Below are 21,371 nucleotides of genomic sequence, written 5' to 3' on the forward strand. Positions count from 1 at the left end.
AGCGGAGTAATCCGAGAATCTGAATCTCCTTTTGCATCACCCATCGTGGTGGTAAGGAAAAAGAATGGCAGTGTACGACTCTGTATCGACTATAGAAAATTGAACTTACAGACCATTAAGGATGCTTATGCTTTGCCAAAGCTTGAGGATGCTTTCACAGCTCTCTCTGGATCTGAGTGGTTCTCAGTTCTTGATCTGAAATCAGGTTATTACCAAATTGAAATGGAGGAAGCAGATAAAGACAAAACCGCCTTTGTGTGTCCCTTAGGATTCTGGGAATTCAATCGCATGCCCCAAGGAGTAACAAATGCACCGAGCACTTTTCAAAGACTCATGGAGAAATGCATGGGAACAATGAACTTGAAGGAAGTCCTTGTCTTCATTGATGATGTGATTATTTTTGCACCTACCTTGGAAGAACATGAAGCAAGGCTTATGAAAGTGCTCAATCGGCTGAAAGAATTTGGGCTGAAACTGTCTGTTGAAAAATGCAAGTTCTTTCAAAGATCTGTTCGGTACTTGGGACATGTGGTTTCACGCAATGGTGTTGAGACCGATCCTGACAAGATTAAAGCTCTCACTACTTGGCCAGTACCCAAAACCTTGAAAGATCTCCGATCCTTTTTAGGATTTGCTGGGTACTACCGAAGATACATAAAAGGCTACTCTACTATTGTCAAACCCCTCCATGACCTCACATCTGGTTATCCGCCATCTCAGAAGAAATTCAAACCAACAATAAAACCAGAACAATATCTAAACCCCAAAGAGCCATTTGGTGGACGCTGGACATCCGCTTGTCAGGAAGCCTTTGAAACAGTCATTCAAAAACTCACTACTACTCCAGTGCTAGCATTTGCTGACCCTCAGAAGCCATATATCCTGCATACTGATGCCAGCTCCATTGGTCTGGGAGCTGTGCTATACCAGGAACAAGAAGGACAGAACAGAGTCATTGCTTATGCCAGCAGAGGACTCTCTCGAAGTGAATCCCGTTACCCAGCACATAAACTGGAATTCCTTGCTCTCAAATGGGCAGTGACAGAAAAGCTCAGTGACTATCTTTACGGAAATGATTTCACTGTTATAACTGACAATAATCCTCTTACTTACCTCTTGACAACAGCCAAGATGGATGCAGCCAGCTACAGGTGGCTTGCTACACTATCCACCTATTCCTTTAAGATTCTGTATCGAGCTGGCAAGCAAGCTGCCGATGCAGATGGACTTTCTCGCAGACCACAAGGTGATCTGTTGGATGATTTAAAGTCTCAAAAGGAAAGGGAACGAATATTGAAATTCTGTGATCATCATCTTCCCGATTCAGAATTCATTCCTCTTGATCAACCCACAGTTCAAGCCATCTGTGACAGACAGCTCATCTACAGTTCCAATGCCAATCCTCATACTAATACCTTGACTCTTGTCCAATCACTTTCCATGTCCACTAAAGCCCTCCCTGACAGTTTTGTGAATGACCAGCAGTTTGGATCCTCAGTCATTTCTCAGCTTACAGACGCTGAGATCACTGCAAAACAAAGAGCAGACCAAGTCCTTCAGCATGTGATAACTCAACTGGAAAGTGGAGTCACACCACCACCTACCTTGAGGGACGAGCTTCCAGATCTGCCACTTCTCCTTAGAGAATTAAATCGGTTGGAGCTCCGGAACAACATTCTGGTAAGGAAGAGACAAATCGGCTCTCAGTGCTCTTTTCAACTGGTCTTACCACAAGAACTGCGAAACCAAGCTCTCACCAGTCTGCATGATCAAATGGGCCACATGGGAATGGAAAGGACACTTGACCTGGTCCGAACCAGATTTTATTGGCCAAGGATGTCTGCCGACGTTTACACAAAGATCAAAACCTGTGAAAGGTGTGTGAAAAGGAAATCTTTGCCGGAAAAAGCAGCACCTCTTGTCAATATAAAAACAACCAGACCACTGGAACTCGTTTGCATGGACTTCTTATCACTGGAACCAGATGGAAGGATCAAGGACATTCTCGTAATAACAGACCATTTTACAAAATATGCCGTTGCAATTCCCACACCCAATCAAAAAGCCAAAACTGTTGCCAAATGCCTATGGGATAACTTCCTAATCCATTATGGGATCCCGGAAAAACTCCACAGCGATCAAGGACCAGACTTTGAATCCCGGACAATAAAGGAACTCTGCAAAGTGACTGGAATTCACAAAACACGGACAACACCATATCACCCCAGAGGAAACCCAGTGGAACGTTTCAATCGTACACTGTTGAACATGCTTGGAACTCTGACGGAACAGGACAAAGCCCACTGGAAAGATTTTGTCAAACCCTTGGTACATGCATACAACTGCACCAAGAATGATGTCACAGGATTCACACCATATGAACTAATGTTCGGACGCCAACCGAGACTTCCCATTGATTTAGCCTTTGGCTTACCTGTTGAGGACAACCAACAAATATCCCATTCTCAATATGTCAAAGATTTGAAATCTCACCTGGAGGAAAGCTATAAAATAGCAACTGGAAATGCTGACAAAATCATGCAAAGAAACAAAACCAGATTTGACAAACATGTCACCGCTTCTGAATTATCAGTTGGAGATCGCGTTTTGGTCAGGAATGTACGCTTGAGAGGAAAGCACAAATTGGCAGACAAATGGGAATCTGATGTGTACATTGTTGTTAAAAGAGCTGGTACTCTTCCTGTTTACACAGTCAGACCTGAGAACAAGGAGAAACCTTCTCGAACACTACACCGAGATCTACTTCTTTCTTGCGGTTACTTACCTGCACCTGAAAGATCTCACACGAAACAGCCAATCAGACCAAAACCATTCCCAACTGCAGACAATCATACTGATACTACAGACAATCTAACAGATGAGGATGAAATTATTCCATCTCACTGGTACAATGGATTTTCCGACTCTGAACTTCCTAAATTCACAACAACAATCAACATTCCACAACCTTCCCTCATGGATCCAACACCCACAGAGACCACACAGAGCCCATCCTCTGATGCTGACGGTTCATACTTACCTGATGCCATGGACGGCCTGGAACCCCACTTACCTGGAAATGATACCCCTGACAGCCTTGAACCCCAATTACCTGGAAATGATACCCCTGACAGCCCTGAACCCCACTTACCTGGAAATGATACCCCTGACAGCCCTGAACCCCACTTACCTGAAAACGCAGAGCAAAGTCCTGAACCTGTCGACGCAACCCATTCCCTCAATTTACCACCCTCGGAGTCCTCAGACTCAGAGAATAGTGACGACCTACCTGTAAGGCGTTCAACTAGAACCCGGAGACCGCCTGACAGATTTGGTTACTCTAAACCTGGGAAACCCATCTTAAAAGCAGTGCAATCATTGTTTCATGGTTTAACTACTGCCTTTTCGTATGCCTTGTCAGGTCCAGGTGTTCCTAATTGTACTGTTTCACAGTAACTTATTGATCCAAGCCGGTTGACACCAAGCCAATTACATGTCACGGGACGTACATGAGATTAGGGGGGGAAAGTGTAACCCAGCCAACATGGCAACCCACGAATGGCAACCCATGTCAACTGTCAATCAAGGCAGTATAAAAGTGACATCAGGTCCTACACTCCCCACTCCCACTTCCACCTATTCAAGATGGCCGAATTGTTTGGCAGCAGCATGGCAGATTCACTGTGACAATCCTGGAATACTCATCGGTCAGGTTTTTTGTTTCCTTAAAAGGAAAACCCCACTTGGATGGTTCCGGTACCTGGCTTCTGGTACGGAACCTGGCGAGCCTACCCGGACCTCGACGCCCCCCTCCCTCCACAAATGTGGTAAAACCAATTCTCCCCCCCTGGAGAAAGAGACTGAATTTCCCTTAGCTAGGAACCTGGACAGTCATCACCACATTTAAAGGGCCCCCATTCTTTTTGGTTTATTGTTTTCTATAATGTTCAACGTTGTTTAAATTGTTTTTGGTAATAATAATAATATCTCAGTTACACTTTACCTCCAGTTTCTGCCTCCCTTATTTCCTTGGTTTTCATACACTCATTGAGCTCCTTTTTCCGAACCTGGTTTACTTTACACGCAGTCAATCTCTACCCATTGTGCCACTTGCTACATGTGTGTGTGTGTGTGTGCCACAATGGCATTTTTTGTCCATCTGTATGGTAGAGTATGTAACCATAATAAAATATAACGTGTACAATTGGAGTGGTTGTAGTTTGTCTCCCTGCTCTTCTATTGAGACATTTAGATAATGTCAAAGGTCATGTCTCACCTAGACACAGGATATTTGAGTGGTGCAACCACTCCAAGGAACAGCAATGTCCTTATGTCCCTATGTCCCTATGTCCACGTACGTACCTGTCTCTATGCCCGTCCCTATGTTTAGAGTACCATTCGGGTGCACAAAAGTGGCGCTGTTGTGCTAGAAACAGAGAGAGAGATAGTGTTGCACTGTTGCCTGCTAATTACAGAGAGGGAGAGGGAGAGGTGTCTGCTAAATGCTAATTCCCCCACACAGTAACTCTGTCATTTCTCGACCGTTTCGGACGCGGGGCGGCTCGCCGGAACCGGTCTGGCACCCTGGGCTCGTTCCTGTGGGTCTGGAAGTTCCGGGTACCCCCTGGGGACCCCCACACGGAGTTGCACGGTTTGATTTTTACCTGATGTTCAAGATTCAATTTATCCCCTGAGCAAGCAGGCAGGCGCTATCAGCTCAATGGTAAAAATGTCAGCACTTGCGCAAGAAACCGGGTTTAAATCCATGGGTTAGAAGAGGAAAGTTACATAGTGCAGCTTTAATGTCAGGTTAATCTGAAGACAAAAAACGTTGTGGAAAATATGCATAATAGAACTGAAGAACTGACTTTGAGGTTAAATAGGTGAACAATAGGGGGTGGCAAGTGCGATCCCCTGAGACCTGACGCCCCTGCACACCTATGTTTCATTAATTAGATTTCCCTCATCTGATATGAGTCACATTTTCCATCAGGGTTCTTTTAAAGGGAAAGGACGTAATTTGCAATGCAACCGTTCATGCAAATACGCCGTTATTCAGATTCATTATGATGGAAATTTAGATTTGTTCCGTTCAAGGGCCTCACATGGTCCCGATGATTAAAAGATTTTGACCTGAGATCAGATTCTAAAAATGTCTTCTACATCCTGACAGTTTTCTGAAAAAGCTATTTTTCTATGTCAGTGGTTCTTCGATTTTTCATAAATAGCAGACCTACAAGCTTGTAGCACGCCACTCGGTAGCTTGTAGATCTGCTATTTTTCAATAGCTAAAGCATAACATAATGCTAACACCAAAAGGGGTTCCCGTCCAAAATGGGTTAAAATTCTGATTCGACGATGCCCTAGCAGAGCAGAAATAATGTTATTTTTAAAAGCCGTTGAAATCCTTGACTTTTCTTTTGTTCACTCTTTCCCTTTCTTCTCACATTTTCTCATCGGTCTATGTACTGCACTTTATGCCTTTGGTTTAGAAAGTTTTCTTAAATTTTTAGCAAGATAGAAGACAAAGCCTAATGTAACCGGGTTTAGGGTGGTGACCGTGACACATTCTATTGACTGGTTCTGTGACTTAATTTACTGTCTATGTACTGTAGTTATGGTGATAACAGTGAAATTGGGCCATTCTCAGACATTGTGTAGTTGTATTTATCTCTTCAGGGATGTGTAAAAGTGACCAAAATAGAATTCTTATTCATATAATATTTCTATTAATAATGCTTATTTGAATATTTGACCATGACCAAGTTTTTTGAATAAAAAAAGGTAAAATTAGAATTTTTATTAATTCCTGTAAGTGCTAAATGGAGAATAATAAATATTACACCCAATAGGAATCCTAGTCTAAAATGTGTAGTTACTATAATGGGCAGGGTTTGGATGACAATATAGGCTTTGCAACAGATTCCTTTTTTTAGGGGCACTACCGCACTAGCCCCTCTAGCCCCGGAATGTGATGATTTGATTGGCTGAGCACGAAAAGATATATCAAAATGTTAATGATAATGATAATTCTGACCCATCCCTTGCATGTTACCCTTACCCGTCTCTTCATTTGCAGTGCCCCCCACACCCATCGCGCCCCCTCAGCTCCTGCGGGCAGGGCCCACCTACCTGATCATCCAGCTCAACACCAACTCCATAGTGGGGGACGGTCCTGTCATTCGACGGGAGATCCGGTACAGAGCCAGCCAGTCACCCTGGACAGAAACCCACGGAGTGGGTTCACTCACCTACAAGGTGTGGCACCTGGAGCCGGACACAGAGTACCGTATCAGTGTTCTGCTGACCCGGCCCGGAGAGGGAGGCACGGGGGCACCCGGACCCCCCCTCATCAGCAGGACCAAGTGTGCAGGTGAGTGGTTCAACCACAGAGTCCGTAGACTCACAATATCAGTGTCTAAATGCTTTTGTCAACTACACAGTAGGACTATATCCCAGCTTTCATTGTTTTTTTTATGATTCAAATTTGTATTGCTTTTTCAGATTAGTCACACAAACAATTAAGACAACAAATGACCAGCTTTCATTGTTAAAACTGGGTAGAAACATTGGAGATTATTTATATTTCTAAATGGATATACAGGTACAGTATGTCCATATGACACACACACACACACACACACACACACACACACACACACACACACCGCACCACCGCCATCATTGGAATGTATTGGGTCTCAATTTCCCAGAACCCTTTGCATGCCAGTGCGACAGATGTTTTTTTTCATCAACGACACCATTACAGTAATCCAGTCTAAATGCTGGGGAATTCTCCTGGGACATACAGTAAGGCACAGCTAATGTAATAGTATTAATATAATCCAAGCTTTAATCCTTGATATATTCTTACGGTAATAGTATAGTCTATTTTCTTAATGCAGCTGTTAAAATTCACGTCTGGTTTATAGTTTCTGGCTTGCAGGGTTTAACATTAGTGAATGAAGTTGAAGCCAAATTTTTAATTAATCTTACCACTTTACTTCAGCTTCATTTAATTTAATCCAATCGATTTTTTCAATGCATTTACCATAGTCCCCTGGGCCCAAGAGTTTAAAACTTTTCATCTCTAATTCTGCCCTCACTTCTTATCCTCAATATGTACTTTGCTCAGCCAATCAAATTATCGCTATGGGGTGATCAGCCATCGTGTTTGTGTTCACTAGTGCCTCTCAAAGATTTAAATAATAAAGTTTTGGATCACTTTGATATAATTGAATTATCTCAGCAAAAATGTCAATAAGAGATATAAGTTTGATTAATACCGTCAGTCACACTTGGTAATCACAATATAACCAGTAAGAGGCCTGAGGGCGAGAAGCGGCGTCGCCCTAAAGGGAAAGGTCTAGGGACTGGCCATATATGGAGCGTGTCTTGAGTGTACAGGGTTTGATGAGGTCAGATCAACATAATGGAATGTCAGAACAGGTCAGCTCCATATGGAGATCTAAGGGTGGCAGCGCGGGCAGTGTCTTCCCTCATCTTCCCTGATGATGTCATAGTGATGTCACGAGACCTCACCACAATATATGGGGGCTTTCCCCATGTATGGAGATTTTGAGTGATTGTAGCATTGTAACATTGAACAAACTGCCTTGCTGATAATGTTGTGTGCTGGGATGTATGAATATATTCATGAAGACTATTTACCTGTATGCTACTGTGTTCGTAGGGGCAATTTCCCTCTGGGACAGAAATGTCTAAATCTGAATGTAATGCTATGATTCTCAGCGTGTTTCTCTGCTGTCAGAAAACAGCCTCCATTATACCTGTACAGTCGAAAAATAAGCCATGCAGTTGCTCAATATTGAATCATTTCACATTGTCTAATGACATCTAGATGTAAATAAGTTAAAAGTATGTATTCAGGAACTCTATAACCAATCTGTAGTCTGCAGTGTTTTCACGTCACCTTTTGATACCACTGTGTACCTTTGCCAAAAAAAGAAACGCAAGTTGATCCTTTGTCCTGCTCCACCAGCGGCCATGCCTTTTAATTCAACCATGTCTCTGTGTCTCCACCAGAGCCCATGCCTTTTAATTCAACCTTGTCTCTGTGTCTCCACCAGCGGCCATGCCTTTTAATTCAACCCTTTGTCTCTGTGTCTCCACCAGAGCCCATGCCTTTTAATTCAACCCTTTGTCTCTGTGTCTCCACCAAAGCCCATGCCTTTTAATTCAACCCTTTGTCTCTGTGTCTCCACCAGAGCCCATGCCTTTTAATTCAACCCTTTGTATCTGTGTCTCCACCAGAGCCCATGCGTGCCTTGCGGGGCCTGACGGCCACAGAGATCGAGCCCCGCCAGCTGGCCTTGCAGTGGGAGCCCCTGGGCTACAACCTGACCCGCTGCCACACCTACTCGCTGTCCCTGTGCTACCGCTACTCCACGCCAACAGGAGGCGGCGGAGGGAACAACGCCACGGTCAGAGAGTGCCTGTCGGTGGAGGGCAACACGTCTCGCTTCACGCTGAGAGACCTGCCGCCCTTCCGCTCCGTCCACGTCCGCCTGGCGATGGCCAACCCCGAGGGCAAGAAGGAGAGCCGAGAGGTCACCTTCCAGACGGAGGAAGACGGTGAGTGTTCAACCTGCATCATTCTTTATTTTCATTTTCTTTCTTTAAATGTTCTTTTGCTCCCTAATTTAGTTGCTATGTTTCCAATACACAAGTAATAATAATAATATCTGGGACTTATATAGCGCTTTTCATGGTACTCAAAGACTGGGGGCTGGGGGGGTAACAACAAAAGGACAACTTTATTAGATAGAAACAAGTAACAAGCGACGTCCATTGTCGCACCAAAAGGCACCCTTTCCCCGTGCGTCATGACGCACGGTCCACGGGTCGCGATGACTGGGAGCCATGTCCCAGCATGCGTCGCCACATGCGACCGTTCGCCGCGATGATTGGACGTTCGCCGTGAGTCGAGGCGAACGGCCTGTGCGTCGAGGCTCGCCGCGAAGACTGGGAGGCTCGTTGCGACGTCATCGCCGAAAATAACGAAAAATGATCTTCATCTGTAAGGTGTCAAGCCATAATTCACCCTGACCCCTGCACCCTTTCTTGATATTCCTGGTGAAACGTTTTAATTTGAACAGATCTAACAGTTCTCCAATCTCGACGGTCAGACAGTACAGGAATGACTTGGAGATAACCGTAACCCAGCTGGTGAAAGTTACCTATCTATTTCTTGTTGAGCTCCACAGTCAAACGTGGCTGCAATGATTTGTGCTACACAGGGAGCAGATTTGACTGTCAATGATCAGCAACAGGATTTGTCTCAAGTGTCCTCTGACTCACACAGAAACACACACACACTCACACGCATATGTGTGCGGCATGCACAGACATGCAAACGCAGCCAGAGGGAGAAAGTGATACAGACAAGTTATCATTGGAAATTATCTGAATTGTCTTTTATGGACATTACTCTTTTTGATGGGAATTTCCTTCTGTGCTGTTCGGAAACATGCCCTTCATGGAGTGAGACATAAAGGACATATTTTCTCTCCGGATATAAGTCCTGTTTGTGGCTGTTTTGGCTACGGTCCCTGCTTTTTCTTTTCAGTCAGTATGGTGCTAAATAAGAAAAATGGCGTGTCATCCTCTAAGACTTGGTGCTCTGTTATCAGACAGTGGAGGGAAGCCTGCAGCGCTGGCACACACAATCCCAATTCATGCAGCAGGACCAGTCTGCATGCCCCTTCAGCACTTTCCTTCCAAAACATCTTGCTCTTTCCCCTTTCGTTTAAGTTATTTTATCTCTGTCCAATGTGTTTTTATCCTCTGGCCTACAGGCATACGTCCATTAGTGTTGTGTCCATGCTGTTTGTTACTGAGAACGCTGTTTTGTTACTTTCTCTCTGTAGTTCATTAATGTTCAAGTCCACGTTGCTGTTTCTTACTGAGAAATAGTTTTTTGTTTCTTTCTCTCTGTAGTTCCTGGTGGCATCGCTCCAGAATCGCTGACCTTGACCCCATTGGACGATATGATCTTCCTCAAGTGGGAGGAGCCTGTGGAGCCTAATGGCCTCATCTCACGATATGAGGTAAGCCATCTGAACAGACTCCCGTGGGTGCAATGCTAACACCAAGGCATTCCAATCCAGCCTATGCAAGATCACCACGGAACATCATCACACACAAATGTTTCTCAAACGTCTCAGATGGATTTTGCCTTTTCATTCAGTCGGCCACTTGAGTCTACTCATATTCGGCCTAACTTGTCCACTCTAGCTCGTTGTCACATCGTTGTGATGATCAATGACTGTGATGATCAATGATGTACCAGAGAGTCTTTATTTTTTATATTGACCTAAATATAACACTACTATATCAAAAGATAGCACACATTTCTCACCTTATTTCCTCTAAACTGCAGCACTGGTATATAGTGGAATTTTGTAGTGTGTGTGACTCACTGCATGGTTTTGCTTGCATTGACTGTTCAACAATGTGGGAGAGTGGAGAGGTGCACAGTGCACACCTCCACGCAAGTGTCATTATTCATTTCAGAATTTAAAAAAGGGGAAAAAGTCTATTCCTGCACAATCTCCGAATGTCTGGAACTACACCTCCCGAAATCCGAGTAATCTGTTTGTCATTTCCGTTCACAAAAATGTCTTCAGAGCTTTTTTTTTATTTCTGCTAAGCAGCAAGCTTTAGATGATTTTGATTTATATTAGGATAAATCTGCGTGACTGTAAAGACGAAACGGAAGTGGGGAGGAGGCTCCACTTAAACTTTATATTTGACTCATGATAGAGCTTCGGTTGCGACCAGACTACCCTCTAGAATGATGCCCTAGCCTTTTTTTGCCGACCCTGTTCTTTCACCTCTCTAAACCATTGCAAGTGGGGGATGGATGCTGCTTCACCATCAATATCTATTTTGTTCAGTCAGTCAATAATGACTCAGTGAAGAGATATGTTCTCACTTTCAAAGATAGCTCTCTCCTTTCAACACCGTTTCTCCCTTTGATTTAACATAGCTTGACTTTGTATGGTTTGCTGCTGAAGAGGCGTAGACGCCTAGAATAGAGTTTGTCTCTATCTGTGTGTGTGTCTGTTTCACTGTTCCCATGCACAAAAGTAGATCAATCAAATCACAGCTCAGCTCACGCTGCTCCATGCATCCAGTGAATTGCTCCATATAGGCAAAGTTATCATTGTTGGCTCACCATACGTGTTAGCACATACTGTAGCGTCTGTGTCTTGTTTTTGAGGGGCGCCTCCTATATGTAAGGGATAATATCTGGCTAGGTGGTCATTGTCGGGAGATAATTCACCGACAGGGAGTTTAACCACCGAAGCGAAGCCAGATATTATCCCGCTTATTACATGGCTACCTAACATAAATTAATACATTGACCCAAAACACAACAAAAAAAGTATTCCATAAGTTCACGCTAGCTGCGTCTGGCCAGCTGCAGGGCTGGAGCACTGTCGGAAAGGAAAAAACAAGGAAGTGAGTTGTACAAAATAGAATCCATTTTCGGGAACTTCGGGAACTTTTTAACAAAAAATATAAAATAAAAAAGAATCCATTTAAATAATAATAACAATGTCGTGTGCTGGGAGGGTTGCAGAGAAGAGTCAGAGTTTGCTGGGCACCTGGCAACAGTGCCACGCAGAGACATCAGGTCTGTGGGTGGCGAGGGCGTGAGTAGGCACAATAACACCTGAACAGCACAAATCTCACCGGCTTGTTCGGCCCAAAATGACAGCAATGCCATGTTGTTCGTTACATGTGCTTGGTGTTCCACCACTACAGTGTCTTGGTGCGCTGCTCGCTATACGTGTTTAGGTTGTTTTCATATCCGTTGATTTATAGACTGTTCACAGCTGAAAGTTTCTAAAAACAAGACCAGACCAGGGAAACTGAACAAAAATCTCAAAATAAGGTGAACAAATTATGATCCTTTCTGTGAAGTGCTGCCAATTATGCAGGTACGTACAGGATCACAGTTAGTCAACCGGTTAGCTTACATCAGCATAAGATTTACTGGATCCACACCGATAAGCAGCGTCTCGCACCACTCGCTGTGGCACTAGAGATGAATTTGCAAGCTGTTCTCATATCACAGTAAACGGGTATTACATCCTTGCTGTGTTAACATTCTTCTCAGCTCCGCATCAAACTGCCATGGCAACAAAGAAACGACACATAACAGTGTTAATCCCCGGCTGTGTTTTTATGTGTTTCCTGTTGTCAGATCTCCTACCAGAGCATCGAGTCGTCTGACCCGAGCATCAACGTGCCGGGGCCCAGACGCACCGTCTCCAAGCTGAGGAACGAGACCTACCACATGTTCTCAGGCCTGCACCCAGGAACCACCTACCTGGTGTCTGTCCGCGCCCGCACCGCCAAGGGCTTCGGCCAGACGGCCCTCACAGAGATCACCACCAACATTTCTGGTGGGCTGGTTTGCTTGACTAGCGGACCGTTTGTGGCATGGTAGCCGTTCGGATCGCAAGCTTGTTCTGAGTGAGCCAGTTCTAGAGAACTGCTCATCCGATAGACTTCACATAACACTGCACTTCACTCAGCAATATGTGAAGGAAGACGGAAATACAGTCAGAAATACCTGTAAATGTATATAGTATACTGTAGATACATTTGGAGAGTAAAGTGCATACAGAGGTGTAAAATTATTGTATTTGTGTATTCAGGACATCAGAGTTAAAGACAAATTTGGACTCAGAGGGTGATCATTTGTTCCCTCTACAGATCCAACACTGAGGTTTGGTAATTTGGTTTGATGAGGTCTCAGTTTGTTTTCCGTCTGAATACACTTCAAAGAACGAGGGGCCAATTTATCTCAACAGAAGCATGCTATTGCACAAAGCTGTCAATTGTAAGAAAAAGAAAAAAAGATTGCTTGTGATTCATTCCTGTGTAAAAACATTTGGCTGTCCAGTGTTGACTGTGAATACGTTTATATTTTAAACAGCTGTCTTCAATACAACAAAACAACAGAAGGCATAAATTGGAGTGAATGGTGAATGTTGTCTTGGTTGGCTCTGTTGAAAACAGCTTTGTTGAATCTACCAGTTGAGGCTGTCATGTCAATATGAGACTCACAGCGCCATAAACTCCATCTGCTTTACAGAGCAAGTTCAGTGACTTAGTACTGCTGGCTTCAAAAATATAAAACAGGAAATGGTAGCATGAATGTGTAATGTATTTCTATTCGTGAAACACTGTTGGAGTGTTCATAATTCATGTGGGGTTTAACCACCTAATCTGCACTGGGCACTGGCGGAAATATGACAAACATCACACATCTCCCTATGTCAGCTGTTAAGCCTGTGTGTGTGTGTGTGTGTGTGTGTGTGTGTGTGTGTGTGTGTGTGTGTGTGTGTGTGTGTGTGTGTGTGTGTGTGTGTGTGTGTGTGTGTGTGTGTGTGTGTGTGTGTGTGTGTGTGTGTGTGTGTGTGTGTGTGTGTGTGTGTGTGTGTGTGTGTGTGTGTGTGTGTGTGTGTGTTCTCGCATTTCTAGCTTAAACGTCTCAAAGATCAGAGTGGCTTATTGTGGGTATTAGACCAACAATGGTTTCTGTCCCCTTTTCAATGAGTTGGGAGATGATGCATAACACCTACCGTCAGCTCCCGGTACTTACAGTCCCAAAACTTCACCTCTCATCAGTTCCTGGTGTTCTTACCGCATGACTTAATTACTCAAGCCTACTCATATCATAAGTTAGTTGGTGATGGTGTGTGTGTGTGTGTGTGTGTGTGTGTGTGTGTGTGTGTGTGTGTGTGTGTGTGTGTGTGTGTGTGTGTGTTCTCGCATTTCTAGCTTAAACGTGTTCTTACCGCATGACTTAATTACTCAAGCCTACTCATATCATAAGTTAGTTGGTGATGGTGTGTGTGTGTGTGTGTGTGTGTGGGTGCGAGCTTGCGTGATGCTTAAATGCATTTTCTTGCATTTATGAGCAGCTGAATTCACTCAACTTTGACATCTAACCACACCTGCACATTGTGGTAGTAGGTGTGTATATATTCGTACAGTAGCATTCTCTGAAGTATAGAACAAAATCAGGAAACAAGTGATTTTCCTGCTTCTGGTTGAATCTGATCTGGTTTACAATGGTATCCGTGTCTAACAGCAACAGCAGCAGTAACACTGCAGTTAACTCTGTCTCTATAGAAAACAGTACATCACTGGAGTTAATTCTGTCCCTATAGGAAACAAAGGTGGGAACTCGCTCCACCTTATTGTTCCCCCAAGCTGTGCGGAGCTTGTTCTGCTGTAAAATGAACCCTAATTATAAGGGCCCGCTTGTTTTCTGTGTGGATGACCGCCAGGCGCACTCATCAATTAGTGGCGATGTGCGGGTGGCTTTGTATGTAGACACATAATGACTAAGTATAGTGTGCAAGCAAAGAGGCTTGTATGGTTTCATTTCTCACAGTGTTTAGCGTAAATACCTACTAATATATTTTAGCTTTCTGTTTGCCACATTGTTTGACATCCCCTTGAACTACAGCATACATTGTATGTGTGTTTTGGTTCTCATCCTTTCCCCCTCATCCTCTCTCTCTCTCTCTCTCTCTCTCTCTCTCTCTCTCTCTCTCTCTCTCTCTCTCTCTCTCTCTGCAGCTCCTGTGTTTGACTATGGAGAAATCCCCTCTCCGCTGAGCGAGTCAGAGAGCACCATCACAGTTGTGCTTCGCCCTGCGGTGGGCAGAGGAGCTCCTGTCAGGTACACCTTCTTACTGATGTATTGTATTGTATTGTATTGTACGTTCAAACACCCACCAACCACACTGCATCATTTACAGCTACACTACTGCATGTCCTGCAGCTTGTATATTTAAGCCTTGAAACTGAAAAGGTCTTTGCGGTTTCTTCCCATTAGTGAGTGGGTGTAAACTAAAGTACTAAACCTTTCTTTATGCTAGTTGAAGTTTTAAGGCTAGAAATCTGTCCATGACCTGCAGAATGTGCATTGCATCGTGGAGAGGGCTAAGTCATTGATTTGTTTACATTCTCGTTTTTTCATGCCATGTGAGAGCAGGGAATCATAGCTCATTTGTTGTTCAGTTTGACCCACCAGTTTTGGAGATATGTCTTATAGAATAATGTCTTGCAGAACACAGCGAGTTAAGAAAACAGGGCTTGAAAGGTTCACTTCTGTGAACTCTAACATTACACCTAGCTTAGCTACATGTTTAATCCATTTTGGGCGTGAACCCCTTTTGGTATTTTAAACATTATGTTATAATTTAGCTATTGAAAAATAGCAGATCTACAAGCGCTTAGGTCTGCTATTTTTGAAAAATCGTGAAAATGCGGCACAAATCTTTGAATATATATATTCTTTCAGAAGACTTTTTTTTCTTTTTTCAAAGTCAAGCCTAAATGGGTTAAACATTTATCTGTTGAAAAGCTGCAGGATGGCAGCCCCTCAGTCAAATGTGGTCATCAGGCCCCTGATGACCACAGGAGAACATAATATATATTGGAAAGCACTTTTCTGTGGTCACATGATTATTATTGCATCTGCCAATCTGTGTCCTGAGGGAACACTGGTACTGATGTTGTTCCATCCCACCAGAACGTTAATTACATTCACCTTCTAACTACTAGTCCCTGATGAGAACAAGACAAAGCGTAATGACCCACTTACAATAAAAATAAATCCTTACAAAATAAAACCGGAATCTAGAAAGGGGAAGATCATTGCCACCCAGCCTGCCAATGATCCTGGCTGGCCTACCCAGTAACCCAGGGCCGGGTAAGTCGTGGGTTGCAGCCGTCACGACCTGAGGAAGCTGCGAGGGGAAATAGCTTTTCTACATACGGATCAACTCTTGATATTTGTGGCACTCCCTATGGGCAGAATTGAATGTGCTTTTGTCTGTATCATTTATATATATATATAACTAAAGAGGACTGGAGTTGCGTACCATAATAACGTGTGACTACTTGCCTTCAGTGCGTACCAGGTGGTGGTGGTGGAAGAGGATGGGTCCAGGCAGGTGAAGAAGAGAGAGCTGGGCACCGTCGATTGTTTTCCTACTCCCAACTCCCACAACGAGGCCCAGGCTAAAGGAGTCCCCCATTACTACTCAGCCGAGCTGGCGCCCAGCAGTCTGCCGGAGGCCACACCCTTCACCGTGGGGGACAACCACACCTACAACGGCTACTGGAACGCTCCCTTAGATCCCACCAACAACTATCTGGTGTACTTTCAGGCTACCAGCAACTTCAGAGGGGTGAGTAAGAAGCATGTAGACAACCTGACAACTGCTGGTTGTCTCCAGTAGCCGAAGGCATGGGGAGAGTATGTTTTGCACTCCGTGTGTCCATCCGTCCGTCTGTCACACACACACACACACACACACACACACACTCCCTGAATACCACCACCTTTTCACCTTTATTTACTATAACTGCACCGATCTGCAAAAATCCCACAAATCATTACACAGTATCTCTATAGTCATGTGCTCAAGAACATCGGAACTGTCCGATATTTCATATTCCATCCTAATTTCCTAACATTGGCTTTCAAAGTTTGGACAAAAAGCCTCAAATCATGAACGCAGCGTGCAATTTACGTGAAATCTTTCACATACTTTCCTACTAGGCTGAGGAATATATCCCACCCTTTTCACATTCTCCTGTTATAGTGCCACCAACAGGTGGATTTTTGCAAAACACATTTTTGGAACAAAATGCCTAAAATCATCCAATTTCCATCAAAAGCATAAGAAGAAATGGCACCCTTTTCACATTGGCCTATTATAGCGCCACCAGGAGGCCACAACCTGACCTGGCCTGGTGGAGACCTGTGCCCAGAGGGGCACTTTTTCTAGTTGTCTGCTGCTGCTGTTTCCAGAGTGTAGACACATGACCTTTATGCCTTAGCAACCTTGACAGTCGGTTTAGGTTTGTTCACTGCTTGTCAGAAACACATTGTAATATGCTTTTGAAGGCACTAAATAGCCTACAATGTGGGTAGAGAGGCCATCAGGGCATAAGAAGGTCCTTGGTTTGTGTCTGACTCAATTTATCATTATGTTTTATATTATTCTTTTGACTGTGGAGTTTAGCAGCCTTGTATATCAGTGTAAAGGTGTTACTGCTATTAATAATTTAATACATCTTGCTGCAGTGCTTTATGGGGGGGGGGGGGTACCGGTTTATTGATTATCTGCCCTCGTAAATAGAATCGGCCAGAGGAGAATGGGGAGGTCAAGGTGGTGGGTCAAGCATGAATAAGGATAGTCCTGGTGGAGAACAGAAACACCACAAAATACACGGAATACGTGGACACAAACACACTGGAACTTTTTCAAAGCACTTTAGAAGAAAACTAGAAAAGTGCCCCTTGCTGCCATTCAAATGACAAAACAGACTCTGAATGTCATTGTGGGTGTTAATTATCATGTCACAAGCTCCACACAGAAGCAAACAAAAATATCACTGATCTGTTTCTTTAATGACAGCACTTTCTTTTCTTCCATGTGATGTGGGCTGCTTAGCAGTAAGAGGGGGTACAATTTATGGTGAGAATTGTGTTGGATAAATAAATATCTAGCTTACGGTGGACATGATCTGTCACTTGATTGAAAGAGTAATTAGTGTGGTCGACGCCTGTGAGAGACGATGATTTGTGATACTCACTCATCTATGGAACACTGTCTGTTGATCTTCCCCATCTACAACAATCATTTGAATGAATGAATGAATGAACCAAACAATCAACCAACAACGTGTTGAATGAACGGATGAGTGAGTGAGTACGGTAAGTGAGTGAGTGAGTGAGCGAGCGAGTGAATTACTGAATTAGCACGGCTGTACCATTGATGAGCTTTCAGTCTGGTATTTCTCCCCAAAAACATATTTTTCAGTTTGTGTTCCTCAGAATTATTCACCTGTAACTCCCTGCTGTCACATTGATTGGCAGCTAAAGGGAGGTGTTTATATTCACAGCTCCTCAGTGATTTATCCCACGTCTCTCGCAGGGCGCTGGACAGTGTTTAGGCCAGGAGGACACTTTGACAAAGGACAGGAGATGACATATTAGCAGCAGCAGCTTTAATAACCTCTCATTGGGAGAGGTAAATGTGACTTATCTTTCGCCTCCAGAGACAGCAGGAGATGAAAGTCTATTTGGAAGAGACTTTCCATTAACAAAGACAGTTTGGTGCCGTTTTTGGTGAAAAGGTTCTGACTCCACTCTCGGAGCGCATATTAACATAATTGCTCATAAAGTCTGATTTAGCATCTTGAAATCTAAATTTAATTTTGTGTGCCCCATGGGGTGGATGAGGAGGATAGCTGGGGCAGGCGGGCTGACGCATCACATTGGGATGTCAACCAGTGCGAATGGTTTCCAGGCTACCATCACACATAAGATGAGATGATGATGAGATATCGTTTCCAGGCTACCATCACACATAAGGGGGTCTCTGTGACTTTGACAGGCTACAGTAACCTACACCAGTGGTTCTCAGCCTTTTTTTATTTCAAGAAATATATTTCAAATGCACCCTCATTGGATACAATTTCTTATCTCTGGGACCCCAATCTACAATGTAACATCCTCATTGTTAATTTAACTCTAAATTAACATTTCCTACAGTGGAGATACCCAGGGGTGTCGCAAAAAAGACCACTAAATGGAGGTTACACAGTATGATTTGAATTCAAACGTGTTTCTTCTGTTTTCTCCCCACAGGAGATGCGAATCAACTGCATCCGGATTGCGCGCAAAGGTACCTTCTTTTATATTATATTCTATTCTATAGACTCTAGTATAAACATAAAATCCATTGTTAATTTAACACTTTAACACATTTTACTGCGTACTGCAGATCTGTACCTGTTAGAAGTGACAGTTTCTTATTGAAGTGTTTTAAAGTATTTGTGTATAAGGCTCCGTGTCCCAGTGAGTGACAGAGCTGTCCTCAGATCAGGCTGATGCTCCAGGGTTTTGACATTGAGAACAAGCAGACAGCTGAACGCTAAACATGAAGCCATCTCCTCTGACATTGACTTTCTGTTCTCTCTCTCACTCTTCAAATTATTGACGTTGACATTTTGGCATTGTCCCCGTTGCGTAGCTTTGAAATAGAGAGCGTAGCACCGTATTCTGCTTCCTGAGAGGGGGAGAGAGAGAGGCCTTGAGACGTGGAAGAGATACAGTAAATTCACACTGATACTCACACTCACCCTCGTACCACCTATGCAGAGAGAGAGAGAGAGAGAGAGAGAGAGAGAGAGAGATGGAGAGTGAGTAAGCAGATGAAGAAAAGGTGCTGAATTATAGCCCCTCTCTTCCCCTCCCTATCGAATTGTGTCAGAATCTCATAGTACTCTTGAGAAAGGGCTATGTTAAATAGGATCCCTCTGCCCAAACTCTACCTTTCTTATCTGAAGCACTGTGACATCAAAGGTTCCCGCCTCACTATTGTCTGTCGCTGCGATACAAAAGCAGAGGAGGTGCATTCGCAGGCATATTTATATGAAACATCCTTTGGTCCTACAGTATATGATCATGGCCCTGAGGACATATTGATATTGTTCTATTTCCTGTCCAGTGGTGATCTAAACACAGTATCCTGGCTGTTGTTTTGGCCGTCTCTGCCTCCGTACAGTCCCATGTTCTCTCCTCTTTTTGTGTTTACAACACAAGGATTAGGCTCACAGATGACATGAAGGACACTATCTGATTAATTACAGGCTAATGCCAGGAAATGGAGATAAAACACTGTGTCACCCATTCTTACAAACCCTTTCTCATTTCCTGCATTCCCATTGCTGGATGCTTGCTGCATTGAGTTTTAATATAATGGCTTTTCTCTCAAAATGGGGCTAAGAGCAGAGTGACTTATCTAGTACATGTTGTGAGATAGCAGCATGTCTGTGGAACTGCATGCATTGATCCCCACACATCCTTAATTATTACTTAAAATACTTAACATTTCTAAAAAGGTCTAAAAATGTCTGTAGTGCATGTCTTGTATGAGTGAAGGCATTAGGAAGTGTCGTTTAACGTATCTTATGAATTAATTAATTAATTATTTTGGCCCTGTCAATTCCTTCCACCCTGTGTGGATTTGCTTGAGGCAAAGGTCCATGAACCGAACTGATTCATTTAGATTTCCGGGTGATTGCCCGTCTACATCACGCTAGCATTCCAGAGCTAACGAGATGTACGTAGCTTAGGGACCGGGACCTACAGTACATTCATCAATATAAAGCACCTTAAGACATGTATACACATCATTGGCATTCTACCATTTTATTTGATAGGACGTGTATACAGTACACGTGTATACAGTACACGTCCTTGGCATCCAAGGTAGCACATGACATGTATTTGTATGACAGACAAGTTCTGTTATTTATTTCTCAACCTCCCTGTAAGCAATGTCTGAGACAGTTGTCACCACTGTGCAGCTGAGACATGCCGAGGGAGAAATCGTTTGGCTTTTGTGATAACCTATTCTGGCCATTAGCCGCTCAGCGGGGACACTATGTCCCTGTAACAATGCACTATATAGACCCCAGGGAGATGGATTGCTGAGGTGGAGCGCCACACCTACCACCAGCTCCCAGTACTTCACGCACCCAAGCCATGCTACTCATACGCTGAGTTGGCGGTGCCCTGGATCGAACCCATGAACTTGTTGGTCCAAAGGCGAGAGCTCTACCAACCAACTGAGCTACTCGAACGCAACGCCAGGAAAAACACCAGGGGAGCCCAAATGATGATTCAGAGACAGAGTGATTTCAAGCCCCTGGCTGGGTGTGATGGAAATATGTAGACAAATGATACGTAGAGACGGTGACATTATTGTGACATGAGTCTGCCATGGAAAATAGCCTCCCTGAACGAGAGAGACCATCCAACTCATTCCCTGCCAATGATGATGATTTATTTATATTAGCCCACACATTTACTAACTATTACTTGCGCGCTCTGCTTGCACAAGTAATGAAATGCACTATGTCTTTGTTCCTCTGGGCAGCTGCATGCAAGGACTCCAAGCGGACTCTGGAGGTATCCCAGCATGCAGAGGACATGGGCTTGATCCTGGGAGCCTGTGCTGGAGGTCTGGTGGTCCTCATCCTGCTTCTGGGGGCCATTGTCATCGTTGTCAAGAAGGGGTATGTACTGTACATGTGAAAGTCAGTCTGAAGTGATTTATGACGTCAGAGCCATGATCCATGTACTGCTGGTTCTACATCTACAGTGTGGAGTTGGTGGTGCTCCTAAGTCGTACATCCAGAGGAGTACATTTATCTCTATTCCACTTTGACAGCTGTGCTCTACTGAGAAATGCATTTGGCAATGAGAATGAATTACAAGTGTTATAGTGAAATAG

The 21,371-nt window shown here is 43.9% G+C and overlaps 2 protein-coding genes across 2 annotated transcripts in view; both read left to right on the forward strand.

Moving 5' to 3' along the window:
- LOC308331342 (receptor-type tyrosine-protein phosphatase U-like) overlaps positions 1 to 21,371 on the forward strand; it is a 265,106-nt gene that overhangs the window by 71,702 nt on the left and 172,033 nt on the right. The gene's annotated exons all lie outside the window — the stretch shown is intronic.
- Positions 1 to 21,371, forward strand: part of LOC308331341 (receptor-type tyrosine-protein phosphatase U-like) — a 121,798-nt gene that overhangs the window by 71,637 nt on the left and 28,790 nt on the right. The window contains exons 7-14 of the mRNA XM_080786749.1: positions 6,080 to 6,373; positions 8,275 to 8,595; positions 9,961 to 10,070; positions 12,236 to 12,437; positions 14,629 to 14,731; positions 15,968 to 16,247; positions 18,719 to 18,755; positions 21,015 to 21,153. Coding sequence (XP_080642875.1) covers positions 6,080 to 6,373; positions 8,275 to 8,595; positions 9,961 to 10,070; positions 12,236 to 12,437; positions 14,629 to 14,731; positions 15,968 to 16,247; positions 18,719 to 18,755; positions 21,015 to 21,153 — 1,486 coding nt within the window. The remainder of the gene's footprint in view (positions 1 to 6,079; positions 6,374 to 8,274; positions 8,596 to 9,960; positions 10,071 to 12,235; positions 12,438 to 14,628; positions 14,732 to 15,967; positions 16,248 to 18,718; positions 18,756 to 21,014; positions 21,154 to 21,371) is intronic.

Source organism: Protomyctophum bolini, assembly GCF_963924005.1.
Source record: "Protomyctophum bolini genome assembly, chromosome: 17".
Taxonomy (NCBI): domain Eukaryota; kingdom Metazoa; phylum Chordata; class Actinopteri; order Myctophiformes; family Myctophidae; genus Protomyctophum; species Protomyctophum bolini.